This window comes from Equus quagga, chromosome 5 (genome assembly GCF_021613505.1).
Source record: "Equus quagga isolate Etosha38 chromosome 5, UCLA_HA_Equagga_1.0, whole genome shotgun sequence".
Classification (NCBI taxonomy): domain Eukaryota; kingdom Metazoa; phylum Chordata; class Mammalia; order Perissodactyla; family Equidae; genus Equus; species Equus quagga.
The window spans coordinates 84,672,108-84,687,462 of NC_060271.1; the positions used below are offsets into that span (position 1 = coordinate 84,672,108).

At 41.8% G+C, this 15,355-nt stretch overlaps 1 protein-coding gene across 2 annotated transcripts in view; it reads left to right on the plus strand.

Annotated features, from left to right (window-relative positions):
• The window catches only part of SPRED2 (sprouty related EVH1 domain containing 2), a 114,083-nt gene that overhangs the window by 50,455 nt on the left and 48,273 nt on the right, over window positions 1-15,355 (plus strand). Inside the window, exon 1 of one of the 2 annotated variants that reach the window (XM_046661107.1) lies at window positions 9,424-9,455. The exons of the other annotated variant lie outside the window; for it this stretch is intronic. Within the exon in view, the coding sequence (XP_046517063.1) occupies window positions 9,439-9,455 (17 nt within the window). The 5' untranslated portion in view covers window positions 9,424-9,438. Of the gene's footprint in view, window positions 1-9,423; window positions 9,456-15,355 lie in introns of those variants that run through there. 2 annotated transcript variants of the gene reach the window in all.

Genomic DNA, 15,355 nt, shown 5'->3' on the forward strand with positions numbered 1-15,355 from the left:
CAGCACAGCCAGCTGCAGTCTTCTGAGGAGGAGGCATGGTGGGAGGAGCTGCGGGGGGCAGGGGGCATGGCTTCCCTTCCCGTGGCAGTCGTTCTGCAGTCTTTTGCTTATCTCTTGGCATCCTGTGTGCCATATCGTCTGTGTGTTTGTATTTATTTCCAGCTTCTATTGAGCGATAGCAAAATCCCTTTGAGCTGAACTGGTCCCACCCTGATGGCTTGGAATGTTCTAATGTTAAGACTTGCTCTTCACATTCAGCACATTCTTAGTATCAGGGACAACTCCTCCAGGGCTCATAGGAAGCAAACAAATGAAATCCATGGAACACTTTTCTTCCTTTTGAGTGGAGAAAGAGGGGCAGAGAGAATCTTTGGGGAGGCGTGAACCCCCCGCCAAAGGTTAAACCTCCTTTTAAACATATTTTAAAATATTTTGAAAGGTGAAATTCAAGGACACTCAGGACCTATTCATTCTGCCACACATGTACCTTTTAAATTTTTTTCCAGTTTGTGTATTTGGGGCTTACTCTTTGGTTTTTAGGTTTATAAAATAGGTGAATCCCACATTCATTATCCATTCCCTCTTAGCTATCTAATTATTTTATTTATATTTTTAAAGATTTTATTTTTTCTTTTTCTCCCTAAAGCCCCCCAGTACATAGTTGTGTATTTTCAGTTGTGGGTCCTTCTAGTTGTGGCATATGGGACACCACCTCAACGTGGCCTGACAAGCGGTGCCATGTCCACGGCCAGGATTCAAACCAGCGAAACCCTAGGCCACCAAAGTGGAGCCAGCAAACTTAACCACTCGGCCACGGGGCCAGCCCCTGATACTTATTTTAATAAAACCTGAAGGCTGTCCTTTTATACTTTTTTTTTTAAAGATTGGCACCTGAGCTAACATCTGTTGCCAATCTTTTTTTTTTTTTTTTCCTGCTTCATCTCCCCAAAGCCCCCCAGTACATAGTTGTATATTCCAGCTGTGGGTCTTTCTGGTTGTGCTATGTGGGACACTGCCTCAGCATGGCCTGATGAGCGGTGCCATGTCTGCACCCAGGATCCCAACCAGTGAAACCCTGGGCCAGGGACTTAACCACTTGGCCACAGGCCAGCCCCAGAAGGCTGTCCTTTTAAATGGCAACTCAGTGAAGAGAGTGGGTAAGCCCTTCTCGGTCCCTGTTCTTCCTTGAACGAGACCTGCACTGAGTACCGTTCTAGGGGTGAGTACTGATCCAGCTGAGGTTTGATCAGGGACTTGGTCTCTCTCCCGCAGATCTCTTCCTCTTTTGAGTAGAGCTGTCCACATGATGAAAAGCACATCTGGTCATAATTACCCTTGACACTTCTATAGGAGGCCAGCATACACTTCTTTCACTTCTTCCTCCAGTTCTGGGAAAGATCACTGTTTTTGTGACAGAGCACCAAATGAGGTGCTTGGTTAGCATTTAAAGTCCATGTTGAAAGATGCATATGTACTGCATCTTGGAACTCCAAAGTCACAGAAGGGTGGCTGTGAACCAGGAGAGGCACATGAACAGTGGGTCCCCAAATCTCGGCCAGCTCCAGCAGATGTGTTCATTGAGAGGAAGAACCTCTTCTCTCTTTAAATGTACTCAGACTCTTGCTCCTGTTCTCTCGCTGAGTGGGTGGTGTTACATTTGGAAGGTTGACTGTGCGGATGCGAAGCTCCCCTGTAAGGCACTCACCTTAACTACCATGCAGAGCAAGGCTCTTTGCTTAGTGAGATATTTTGGATTTCCCCCTTTCCTCCTCTCTCCCAGCAAGTTTTCTTATGGCCACTCTTGAGGGTTCCTGAGAGGGGGAAATACTTGAAGCAAGTTGAATGCCCGCTAACTGTGCCTTTCCTAAGTGGAATTCAGGTGAACCAGGAGGAGAAAATTGATGCCAAAGTCTGGATCTGTAAGCCTTATCTGATAGTTTGCAATCTGTTGACTAGTGAGCCCTAACTCAGGTTCACTGGCCCATTTTTAAAATTTCTGATAGAACTAAAATGTTTACGGTAAAGTCAGAAACAAGTCTTCAGAGTAATGAGTAACTTTGGCTGCCCTTGTGGTACTTTATTTAACCTAGTGCCTGAGAATTCTAGTGCAGGTGAATATTCTGGACATAGTCATCTACTTTTATTGTTCTGGAATCCTCTCTGATTACTTTTCAAAAACCAGAAGTTAACGGTGTGCCAGAATTGAGGGATGATTTTGGTTTTAGCTAGGTAGCTAATTCTTAGTAAGGAAAAATGGACTTAGAAGGTTAGGGCCCACTTCTAGCTCCTACAACTAAGTTTGAACAAGAAACTTGGCCACTGGCCTCAGTTTCCTCATCTGTCAAGTGTGGTTGGTCTAGAACTAGATATGTCTAAGATTCATTTTAGAATTCTAGGCTGCTCTTCTAGTTTTTTTAGTTAATATCTAAAGTCCATCAGGTGTGAAATCTGTGAATTATTTATTTGCCCCTCTGAACTAAATCAGGGAAAAAAACCCTGCACACAATACCTTTTGTTTTTACCAGAAATGTATGAGTAGAAAAATAGGGGAATATTATTTTTTAATGGGATTCAGACAGTGGCAAAGATTACATTAAATTAGCAGACATGCATCACGTAAGTATAGATTCCTATAATGCTCTTAAATTCTACCACCTAGATGTCATTTCAGGTGAATGTCTTCTTTTGCATTTCCTAAATTTTTTACAGTGAGCTTATCACTTCTTGTAATAAAGAAAAAACACACATTACAAAAGTTTGCTACCACCTACTGTCATTTCCTCCCTTCGTATAATCTTCATCTCCACCCGCTATGTAGGCCAATAAGGTTAGTCTGTGTTTGTTGAATGCATGAAAGAAACTCAGTCTACCAAGGGTTTACCGTGTGCCGGGCACTGAGCTACAAAGCAAGAAAAGAAAAAGAAAAAAAACTTTCTCTCAAGAATCTCAAGTCCAATGGCATAGGCAACATGCAAGTCATAACAAAATGCTGTAATCATCGTGGTACTGATTGCCATGAAGACAGAAGAGGATGTGCTAGATTCCGATTCCCTCTCTTGAGTCTTCATTTAGGATGAAGTCTTGTGAAATTCTGAGACCCAGTGCTTGCATATGATACAACCACAGCTAATGTTGACATTAGCTGCTATTGTTGACTAATGTTGTTTGTAAGGAGAAGTCAGTTCTAGCTTTGGGGTGAGATCTACATCCTTTTAGACTGGTGTGTTAGTTTAGGCTGGCCTCTTAGATCCAGAGTCAGGAACGCAGCTTTCCCCTTAAACCCTTGGTCTTGATCCACCAGCACTGCCCAGTTTTCTTTGTGCTCCTCTCTCCTCTGGCTACTTGTATTATTAGGCAGTTTTCTCAGTTACCAGTCCATTCCTTGTACAGTCTTAGAGCTTCAAAGACTGAACTAGTTTAAGCCCCACATTTTCTAGAAAAGGAAATTGAGATACAAAGAAGTTAAGTGACTGCCCAAGGTCATATAACTAGTGGCAAACTAGACCCAAACTACTGGCTCCCAACAGAATGAATTTGCATGATTTCTAAGACCAATAATAATATATGCTGTTTACATAGGTGAATGATTAAAGAGTATTCTGGAGAGTTTTCAGAAGGGATTTCCATTTCCACAGCTGAATATCTGTATTGCCGTATGATGAACAGAGGTGGCTTCCACGTGGAAGGTTTGCTTGGCTAGGAAGGTACCATTGTCTTGGATAAGTTGTTTGTGACCAGCATCAAGGTGATTGGTAGATTTCTCTTCTGAAGACTGTTCCTGGAATTATACAGTCCTTGAGCAGCATCAGGTCTAATTCTGGCCTGAAGTTAGGGAAATGACAGAGTGGGCTGAGCTGGGCCGATTGGCGGATTTGGGTCCAGCATGCTCCGTCTGTGCCGTGATAGTCATGGTACAAGTCACCTTGAGGAATAAGCCGTCCAAACGTGAGGAGATTTCAAACACAGACTTCACTGTTCAGCCTGGCAGATATTAAATACATTAAATGGTCACCCCTTATGCGCTCCCTGGATCCTCTTTCTGGGTCTTGAGGCAGCTTCGTCCCTTGAACTTAAAATTCCACCCATAGATCTAGGTTTGGTTTCTCTTGAAGCCAAGCCCTGTTGCCCTATTTGGTCTCCAGGCTTGAAGGGGAAACTAGTCTCCTGGACATCTAGCCTCCGACTCGACTACATACCCATAACCCTTTTCCTTACTAATCGAGTCCTCCTTCCATCATTGCTCAGAGCGACTTTGCTGTATTTCTCATGCATTTCAGATCCCTTTTCTCTTTTGTCAGTCCTGCCCTGTCTGTGTAGCATCCTGTGCTGGAGAAATTCAGACCATCTAGACTCAATCAACCTAGTAGTTCAGCCGCCTGTTTTTCCTCCACACGATCGAGGAACGAGATTTGTGGGTGTGTTGAAATAACCATGTGGAGCGCCCCAAAGAGAGCAGACAGTGGATGAATGCGAGTTCCCTTCACCTTTCCCTGAAGAAACCCAGCTGAATCCGCAAGCCTAGTTCTGAAGGGTCCTCACATCAGATGGTCTCTTATTAAAAAACATCTGCTTGGCATAATAGCCGATAGGCATTTAATCAGTGCGGGTCTTCTGGCTCTGGCCGAGCTGAACCTCCCCAAATTAAGCCTGAGTTTTGGAGAGAGTCTTCTTTGACCCCTGTGCCAGCCAGTTACACTTTTAGGAACACGGCTGAAAACTGACTTGGCCTCAAGTGAGATTTGTCACTATGTGTACCGTCTCTGAAATCCTGCTCTCAGTGGGTAACAATAGAAGTCATCTGCCTCCCCCTCTTCCTTGCCCAGCTCAGCCCTCTTCATTCACTTAAGTATTTAACATATGCAGTTTTCTATTGGATTGACTTTGGGAAGATGTTGATGTTTGCCAGTAAGGCAACAAGTGACTGCCAGAAAGACACTGTGTATCTAAGTACATCCCAGATTTAATCTGTGTCCGAACAGCTGGCTAAGACTTTTTTTTTTAATAAGAGAACTAACTGAAGGCAGTTAGAATGGTTTCTTTTGTTCAAATTTCCTCTCCCAGAGATCAGTCCCATGAGTCCCTTCACCTGCATTATCCATTAATGCTGTGGGTTCATTTTCTCCAAATAAACAAGCTTTCCTGCCAAAGAAAATAGGCAGCATGATGGGATGCAGGAACGTGTCTTGGGACCTGCCTTTGAGGAGTGTTCTTCGTTTTTCTGGGTTGGCCCCCAGTCTTGTTACTGGGCTCCTGTTGGCAGCGGTGGTGTTGCTGCAGCCCTCGTTTCTAAATGCCCCTCGTGCTGTATTAATCCTGCCTGTGGCTGTCCAGCCCCCTTGAAAGCATCCTTCATTTCTGTTTGCTCAGTTTGCTGAATGCCTCTTCCAGATCATCTTTCACCTCTTGCTTCAAGCTCTGGGGACACATGTGGTTTCAACATAATGCACAGATGTGTCTTGGGGGAGGGGAGGCATGGCTGTGGACTCACACATCAGCTGGGGTCACTGGACTCTGAAGTCAGGGAGGTCGTCCTCTTTGAGTGGGCAGGTCAGGAGGGAGGGAAGGCAGAATGACCAGCAGACGGTCTCACGCTCTGAAGATTTCTCCACCTGCCATGAGACAGAGCGCAGTGGTGTATTTTGCATTGTAAGGAAAGTGTGAGCTACAGCTCATGTGGATCACATCACCATAAATAATGCTTGTGTATCTGATTCTAGATTGAGACATTAAGCAGAATAAGGGACTAACGACCAAAACTTCTATAGGGAAGAGACCTGGTTCTTTACGCAAATGTTGATCACCAGGGGTCGACAAACGTTTTCTGTAACGGTCTAGATAATAAATATTTTCAGCTTTGAAGACCATATATTGTTTCTGTCACAACTACTCAAACGCTGCCTTTGTAGCTCTAAAGCAGCCATAGATGATATGTAAACAGATCAGTGTGGTGGCTGCCCATAATTTGCCTACCTCTGAGGTTTTAAATTCATAAAACTTACAAACGTCCTCGTTGTTTGCATGAATTAATGAGCCCTCTGTTTGTGCCTAGGCCCTGTGCTAAAAGTACTTGTTCTGAATGATCACATTTATCCCATTCAAAACAATTCTGTGAAGTAATTAGTAATATTGTGCCCATTTTACAGATAAAGAAGATAGATGCCTAGAGAAGTTAAATAACATAAATAAATAAAGGCCCAGCTGGATTTTGAACTAAGACAGCTTGACTCCAGGCTCATACTCTTTACCACTACATGGTACAACCTACAGTACCTACATCATTGATATCCACATTTGCTTTTAGATCTTGACATTAGCCAGTATTTGGACTTTAGCCAAAAAAAAAAACCACATAAACAGATAATTGCTAAAAACCGTTGTACAAATTAATACATGGCAGGAATTTTAAAAATAAGACTCTATTAGTGAGTTATAAGAAATTGGAAGCCTTGTTCTCCTGCGCTTCCCAGCTAGTTTTGCTTCTTCACACCCCCATCCGTGCAAAGAGATGAGTACGTAAAGACATGAGGAGCTCAGAGGCCAGAGACATCCAGTCTGGCTTCCAGGTTCCAAAACCCAGTACTCTGAAAATGGCGAAGTGGAGCTGGGCCTGGAGCAATCTGCTGCTCCTTGGGATGGCCTCACCCAGGGCCAGCCGCCTCTCACCAGAAACACCAACACCAACAACCTGTTTTACACACAGGTGTAGGCTCCGTGGCTGCCCCTGCTGGTAGCATAGGCCACCATCTAGTGCGGTCCAGGGAGAATGGATCATCCCATACTCCAAGTTGTTTGCTGACTAGTGGAGGTCATTAGCATGCAAGTCAACCAAATAGAAATGTTCATTAAAGATGGCAGAAACCAGGTTTATATGTCTTTTGTTATCATTATAAAGTGTGTTCTGAAGAAAGCTTAGAATAAAAGATCAGAAATAAAGTATTTCATATCCCATCGTCTACAGCAGTGTTTCCCAAAGTGCTGTCTTCAGCTTGTGTTGACCGTAATGGAGAGGTACTCAAATTTGTGAAATGCAAGACTGAACAAACTTGAACTGTATCCTTGAGGATATAGTATATCATTTTACCAAAATGTTTGTTTAGTTTTTTTGTTTTGTTTTCAGAGTCTCTTAAAAAGTTGTTTGCAAGGAACACACTTTGAGAAACCCTAACCCAGAGGCATTTCCCAATGTTAATGTTTTGGCAAATTTCCTTACGGTCCAAGATTTTTTTTAATGGGTGAGGGTGGCAGCAGCAACAACTGTGGTGATTATTAAATCCATAAATTTTTTTTTTTTTTGGTAATGGGTTATCTATTTTCTTTTTTGTGTTTGTGAGTATGTGTTTAACTTTATTTCGAGATATTTCATTCTTACAGAAAAGTTGCAAGAACAGTACACAGGATTTCTCTATACTCAATTCCCCATTTGTTAACATTTTACCATATTTGCCTTATTATCATTCCTTCTGTGTGTGTGTACACATTATTATTGCTATTACTTCTGTATTTTTAATTAGTGAAATCTGAATTGTAAAATTCTTTAATGAACTATGGACTTATTTTTTTTAAATACCTAGAGAAACTCAAATTAGGCTAGAAGTTTATTAATTCCCCCTATTTCTACCTGTTGCAATTAAGGTAAATCATGCTTTGCAAGTGTGTGAAAGGTTATCGTTAGATCGCGAGGTGACGTTTTGATAAGCCTGTAGCTTGCAGTCCTATGAGGAAAGCATTTCTGAAAACCAAGGAAGGCTTCAGCTGAGGCCCACACACAGTCCTAAACTGTCTGGATTTGTGAAGTTAGCGTTCAATGTTGTATGGGGACTGTCACAACTGTTTGCAGCCAGTTTGTGGTCCTCTTGGACAGTGTCCTTTGACAACTGGGCTTGGTGTTGACTGAGTTGGTGGCCTCAGCCTGACATACCTTCCTGTCCTTTAGTTTCAGAACTAAAGAGAGCAGGCCAGAGGTCCTAGGCTTTCGAGGGACTTCTGTATTTCAAGTATCCTATGGTGACTTGTTCGTGACACAGACCATTTTTTAAATGACCTCTAATTTCAGCAGTGGTTTCGTTTAACATACGTTGGAGCCTGCATATCTGGTTTTTTTGCAGTCATGAAATCAAAACCTCTTCTTCAGGTGGTTTAAGTAACCCAGTTTAAGCATGAAGTGAGTCAAACAAACAGGGTGCCACCTTAACAGAGACATTTGTTGGTGTTAAGGGATGTGGATATGACTTACATAACCTCTCATAGGGCATTTCCAAAACCATATAAGGAAGCTGGAAATAGTCACCTCTCCTTTGTAATGTCAAACATGAACTCACCAGTGAGACTGGGGCTTGTGTCCTCAAAGAAAGCATGAAGAAACAACCACCAGACAGTCTTGGGAGGAGAAGGCACCAGGCATTTGTTCAGGGGGTGGATGCAGCCCTCACAGCGGCCTTGGGACACAAGTATCATCCCTTCCAGCTTGAAGCTCCCACACCCCCAGGGCCACTGGGTTGCACTGTGTGAATGGTACCCCATTCACACCTATGGTATGTTCATGCCCAACTAGAAAAAGTGCCTCATTTGGGTACAAATTAGACTGTAGGGACTGAAACTTTTTTTTTAATTTTAAAGACATTTTATTGTGAACATTTTCAAAGATACTCGAAAGAAGAGAGAATAATATAGCCAATTCTCATATCCTCAACCACACAGATGCAATAGTTATCAAGATTTTGCCACATTTCTTTTGGCTTAAATATTTCATAATAGATATTATATCATTTCATCCCTGATGTATTTTCTCCAAAAGGTAGTCATTTTATAAACACAGAGCTACTATCTTACCTAACAAAATTAATCCAGGACCAAAATTTTGATGTGTAGTTTTTACAAAGCTGCAACTGGGTAACCCTACAACATACAACAATAGGGCCTATGCCTGCATTAATACACTGATGGCTTAAAAGAGGGAAGTCCTTGCTCTCAAGTCTGAATAAAAATTATTTGGATGGGAGATCGGGCGGGTGAACCATTTACACTTGTGGTTCTACAGACTGTAATCTCGGGTATTGAGCTGTGCCATTTACTTCCTGGGCATTTCGTAGTATCATCAATGATTGATAATCATAACTTACAGGAATTTTTTTTTAAAACAATATTTTAATTGGAAAAAGCATCTGTCAGCTGTCAGGCTTCCAGCTTCCACTTTTGAGAAGCAGGATGTTGAATGTGAATAATGACACAACAGGCCTATAAAATGCGGACTAACCCTCGGATGACTCATCCAGTACGATGCAGTATATTTGTCAAGGAGACTGAATCATATATGGGGGAAACCACTTCTCAAGCAGCCAGCTGGTTCTCAGGTCCGCAGGAGACGATCCATTTTTATCGGAAGCTTTATAGTAGCAATAATGCTAATACCCAGCACTTGGGCTCTACCATGTAGAGGCAATGGCATCGCCCGGCAGGTATGTGCTTACTGTTTACATGAACTTTATTTTCTCGTTGTTCTCTTCTGCCTAACCTTTCCGATGATGATTTCTTTTGACATTTTTTAAGGGAGAAAAAAAGTCATTGTAATTGGAAAGTACTGGGGTGTGCATGTTTGTGTATGTGTATGTGCCACGTGCAAGGGCAGAGAGGTAACCCCTGGTCTTTTCATGGACACAGAGCTCGTGTCCACTCATCTCCCTTTCTGAAAACAAATTTCTCCTTAGATATTCAGATAGAAATGGTCTTAGCTCTCCCCTTTTGTTAAGCCCTGAGTTTAAAACATGCTACCTTGGGAACAGCTTGCAGAGGTGATATACCTTTTTGGGGGGCGGGGGGGGCGTAGCTTAAAACTTAAAAAAATGAGTAAGCAGCAGTGAGCTCAAGGAGGTGGTCTACTGATAAGTATTTTATTTCTTTTGTTGGATTTTTGCTTTTTCCTACCCTCCAAGATGCGTGACTTAATGCAAGAAAGCTTTATTCCTCTACTGAGTGAATATGTCTATGTTTTGCAAATCATAATTTGCTCATACTGAACTCATGCATTAATTTTTTCTAGGTGGGAGAAAGAGTAGTGGGGATTTGGTAACAACGGTTAATTATAGCTTTCACATGATCTGAAGGATTGTTCTGCATAATTGGGAGGCTGTGTCGCCTGTCTGACCCTCTCTCTCTCTCCCTTCACTCACTAAATTTAAACAATGCCTGGCTAGTTAAGGCACATATCTCGTTTATTTGAGTATATTAAACATTCCTCTGTGTGTTGACAGTCCATTCAGTGTCTCCTCATATTTTTAAAATATACTTCTTGTGTCCTACTTGTTAGGGACAGATGCTATAGTTAGTTTATAGCAGTCCTATTTATGCTTTTCTGGTCTGTCTGTCCAAAATGACTGGGTCAGGACCTATAACACGCTGCCCATAAATTTGCCTAAGACGCAGCATTTGTGGAGCAGCCCGTCTATGGTGTTAAATTCTGCTATCACTCGGAGAGCATTCAACAGAGCTGGGTTAGCAAGCTGGAAAAATAGGCAGTCTTTGTTTCTCTTCTTCTTTCCTGTAAAGCCTATATATGATTTGTTTTCCTTGAGGTATGTGTACTGTAAACTGTCAGTAAATGTTTTACATTCACTTAAAGTAAATTCAGAAAGTCAGATAATATGGAAAGCCAACATAAAGGCAGTTTGTTTGGTTTGTTTCTGTTTGTTTTGTAGATTAAGGGGTGCGCTTTTTTTAGACTGGCCAATTTGTTTTTTGAGACGGGACCATCTCTAAATTTCATTAATTTTGCATTCTATAAATGAAAGCCACCTGTTATGCTGTAATATGCTAATTATGGTAGAGGACAATAATGAGGAAGGACAGTATTTGAAATATGTGGGGGTTTTGCTAAGAATTTTCCTGCCCACATCTGTAGTGCTTATTTTTATATGTGTATACATGCATATAGAGTGCATACTTAATAATAGCATTTGGTGATATTAAAAAATACTTCAGTTTCAAAGTAAGGGTCCTTTTTATTCCTTCTCATTAACATTTTTTTTAAGTTGTGGAAGAAAAGCTACTTAAAAAATGTTAGCGTGAACTAAAGCCTAAATTCTGCAGTCTTACAGTAAACGGGGTTCTCTCTCCACGCCTTGGTGGATGCCACACTCAGCACGGGGTTCACTTTGTCAAAGTGGTCAGAAAAATAGTGTGACTTAGTAATGTGAATTAAAGGCAGAATAGCTAATTTGCTCTGATTTTGCTGAAATCTTAGGTTCCATTATATTATTTTTCTTCCTTGAGGCCTACAAAAAACGATGACAGGCTGGTATATAAAAATATTTCTTTTAAGGTTCTTGATTTATTGGCTTTTTCTGTGAAAATGTATTACTTTCCTCTGATTTGTGTAGCTGAGACTAACTCAGGTCCTGTCCAGATTATTTCAGAGCAGCGTAGATTTTGTTCAGCTCTGGTTACATTACACACTCTGGACATATTGATCATTGCCATTCGACAATGCTAATCACCCGCAGGGTTGTGGCCACTGCTCGCCAGAGGCCCCTTTGCTGTTAAGCACCATGAGCCATCGGTCCAGAGTGACTACATGGTTTTTAGAGTCCTCCTTTCCCTTTTGAAGGAAAAGGAATACAGAGCCACAGCCATACCAAGGGTCTCATATCATTCAACTTGGAAGTGATCAATAGATATTGAGTGAGACACTGCCTATGTTCAGAGTTATGGGCTGGGTTGCGTTAAATTAAGAAATGCTTGTGATCTGGGCCCAGCCCTCTCTTTGCTTCAATTCCCTCTTCAGTGAGGATTCGTCGTTATTGGTGATAGATTCCTCCTGGGTTTTCTTTTATTCATAGATTTACTGGAGTCTATAATCCAAAGCCACTAATTGCTCTGTGTAGAAGCAACTTTTAGCTGTTCCCTTCTGGTTCTTCAGAACCTAGCTCCTCTTGGATGGAAGTCAAGAAAACTGCCCTACTCAAAAATTCATTTGATAGTTTTGATGGCCCTGTTTTCTGAGCCAAGTAGAGTGACAACCTCGGACAAAGAATTTTTTCCTCTCTCTCTTCTTCCCTTGGAGAGAGTGGCAGTTAGGCAGAGCATTTGAATCCTCACAGCTTAGAGCATCCAGGATGTTCTAGTGGAACAGATTGGGAAAAGCTATCCTTGATGTTTATTCATCTTTGAGGTTTGAAGACCCCGCCCCTTTTTAGCATCTGTTAAAACTGTGTTCTAATGACTCGAAGCTATAATGAATCAGTAACTATTTGATAAAAACAGGTTTACTTAAAATCACTATAGATCATCTATCAATGTTTAAAAATACTTATTAGTATTTAGAGAGAGCTGTTTTAGAGTCTGCAGTCTGTTCTTGCTGTACGGGTGGATGATTTATGCATTTGCATGAGAGTCATAGCCCCCAGGGGGAGGGCTGGACCTGTCCATTGCCCGTTGTCCATTGCCCACTGTTCTGCTGTTACACTGTCCTCCCCACATCCGGGGTTTATGATCACTCTGCCTACATAGTGGGTGGGATTAATAGCACTTGTAGATAAATCTTGTGTCATTATCTGGGAATATCGACTTTCCTGTGTAGCTGAGAAAAGCCAGAGACAAGTACAGAACAGCCTTCTTAGGACATTAACCCTGCTCTTAAGGACACATAAATGGGATGAATGACCACTCTCTTAACAAACCAGCATGGACTTTTATGAGCCCTGAGCATTCTTCCAGGTGTAAGTTTGCTGACAGCTTGTTTGCATTGACATCTGTGCCCAGATAGTCTTATGGTGTATGTGGGACAGTTATGGAACCCATGCCCATTCCCAATGGGATCCTTAATCACCAATGTTCCTTCATCACTAATGATCACCACAGACAAAGCAAAGGCTTCGGAACTGGGCTGGCACGTCAGCCGTCTTAGAAAGAGCTTTTGGCTTGTATGACAGTCTACCTTCTTTGCTGCACATTGTGAGAGCAGCTCAGGGAGTTACCTACGTTGTCTTTATAGAGCTCAGTGTGCAAGGAACCGCAACGAGATACTATCTCTTTCCAGATTTCAGCCCAGGAGATGACTTTTAGTTTTCAGTGTTAATTCATGCAGTTGTAAAGATTTTCAGATTGGAAATGTCCAAGCTGGGTTTGGCTTTTTTGTGGTTTTCTTTTTAAACACATGTTCCTTGTACCCGTCCAGTGGAAGAGATGGGTTGCCTGCTGTTGCTCTGGCCCCGTGGGGCCTGCTGTGTGACTGGGCCTCTTGAATTCCATTAAATGGAGTGCAGACAGCATGTGTCATAAAGGCTGCTCGGGAAGGGTGAGGAGCAAAATTAGTGTCTGTGGGTGGGCATGTGTTCCATCGCATCGCCAAAGAACTGCAATGTGCAAAATCTGGCAGCAACTTGTTCCAAAGAAAAATAAAACAGCCCCTTTTTTCTGCTTTGAAAAATATTAAAAACATCACTAAACGCCATGTTGAAGAAGTGAAACTGTTAGAAAACCCTTGTGATTATGTGTGTGTGTGTGTTTTTAAATAATCTTTAAAACTGAGGTTGGGATAGAAGAAATAAAAAGGAACTAATCTTAAAAAATATTTTTAGGGATTCTGACCTTTACGTTGTAAACCCGATAAGTACTCTATTGGAATATAATTGGCTAAGGATTAGAGGACTTTGTTAGAGCTAACCATTAGAGGAAAGTGTGTTAGGCTTAACTTTCTTGAGATGATTTTGTAAGAAAAGCCATTTTTATCTCAGAAAACCAATTACAAAGGAAATGTTTGTGTTTTCATATATGTAGTTTGTCTTGTATCCCAAGGCAAGATCCACATGTATATTTGAAGCACGGGATCTCCCTTTATAGTTACCTTGAGAAGGTCTTGCAAATTTGTTAGCTGTTCCTCATAGTGTAGAAGAATATTTCTGAGATGAAAGGAGGGGTTGTGATGCGAGTAGTTTGCACAACGGACATATGCTACTTTTATAATTAGGGGACAATTTTGTGGGGGTTTTTTTTATATAGTGGTAATGTTTACTTTGTAAGGACTACAGAAATGTTCTTTAGCCAAAGCCCAAAATTCATGAATTTGGGGTCCTTCTTGAGTCTAGCTATTTCAAGTGGCCCCTTTTTGTTTCTCAAATTGTCTTCATTGTATGTGTGGCCAAAAAAACCATGAAATTCACCATCTTAACTATTTTTAACTGTACAATGCAGTCGTGTTAACTACATGCACATTGTTGTGCAGTGGATCTCTAGAACTTTTTCATTTTGTGAAACTAAAATTCTATACCCATTAAACTCCCCATATCCACCTTACCCCAGCCCTTTACAACCACCCTTCTACTTTCTGTTGCTATGAGTTTGACTACTTTGGATAGTGGAATTTAAAAGTGGAATCAGGGGGTGGCCTGGTGGGGCAGCAGTTAAGTGCGCACGTTACCCTTCCGTGGCCCAGGGTTCCCTGGTTTGGATCCCGGGTGTGAACATGGTACCACTTGGCAAACCATGCTGTGGTAGGCGTCCCACATATAAAGTAGAGGAAGATGGGTTCAGATATTAGCTCAGGGCCAGTCTTCCTCAGCAAAAAGAGGAGGATTGGCGGCAGATCTTAGCTCAGGGCTAATCTTCCTCAAAAAATAAAAATAAAAGTAGAATCATGCAGTATTTGTCTTTTTGTGACTGGCTTATTTCTCTTAGCATAATGTCCTCAAGGTTCAACCATGTTGTAGCATATGCCAGGATTTCTTTCTTTTTTAAAGCTGAAAAATTCTATTGTATGTGTTTTCTTTATCCATTCACCTCTTGATGGACAGTTAGGTTGTTTCTACCTCTTGGCTGTTGCGAATAATGCTGCAGTGAACATGGATGTGAAATTACTTGCCTTTTGAGATAGGAGTTGACTTTCCATAAATGTTAGGGTTAATCTCTATATGCAAACACAAAAGAAAAAGTATCATCGTGTCATATCACCTTATGTTTATCTAGCCTTTTCAGTTTACACAAGAGCTTCCATATACCGAGTTACTCACTGGAGGAAATTGCTGGGTACGTAGCAATTTTCAGTCCGGGATGGCGTTTTTATGGTGCCTTCAGGGATCCGTAATTCTAGAGGTGAGTTTAGTCCTGGGGTAAGATGCCTGTAGCACTCCAGTGAATGAGATGAGCTGTGGCTAGTTTCTTTTGAGCAGGCATTAAGGCGGGGCCATTTTATTCTTTTCTGATACTGCATGGCAGCCTACAGTGACAGCATGGCTTCAGGGTAGTGTAATCGCATCTCTTTGGCCATATGGACCGCCATCTTGTCAGTAAAGCTCTTTGTTGGGAGAAGTTGGCTGTAGCTACTTGATTGTCCTGCCTCGGGCAGTGGTCTTAGCCACTGCTAAAG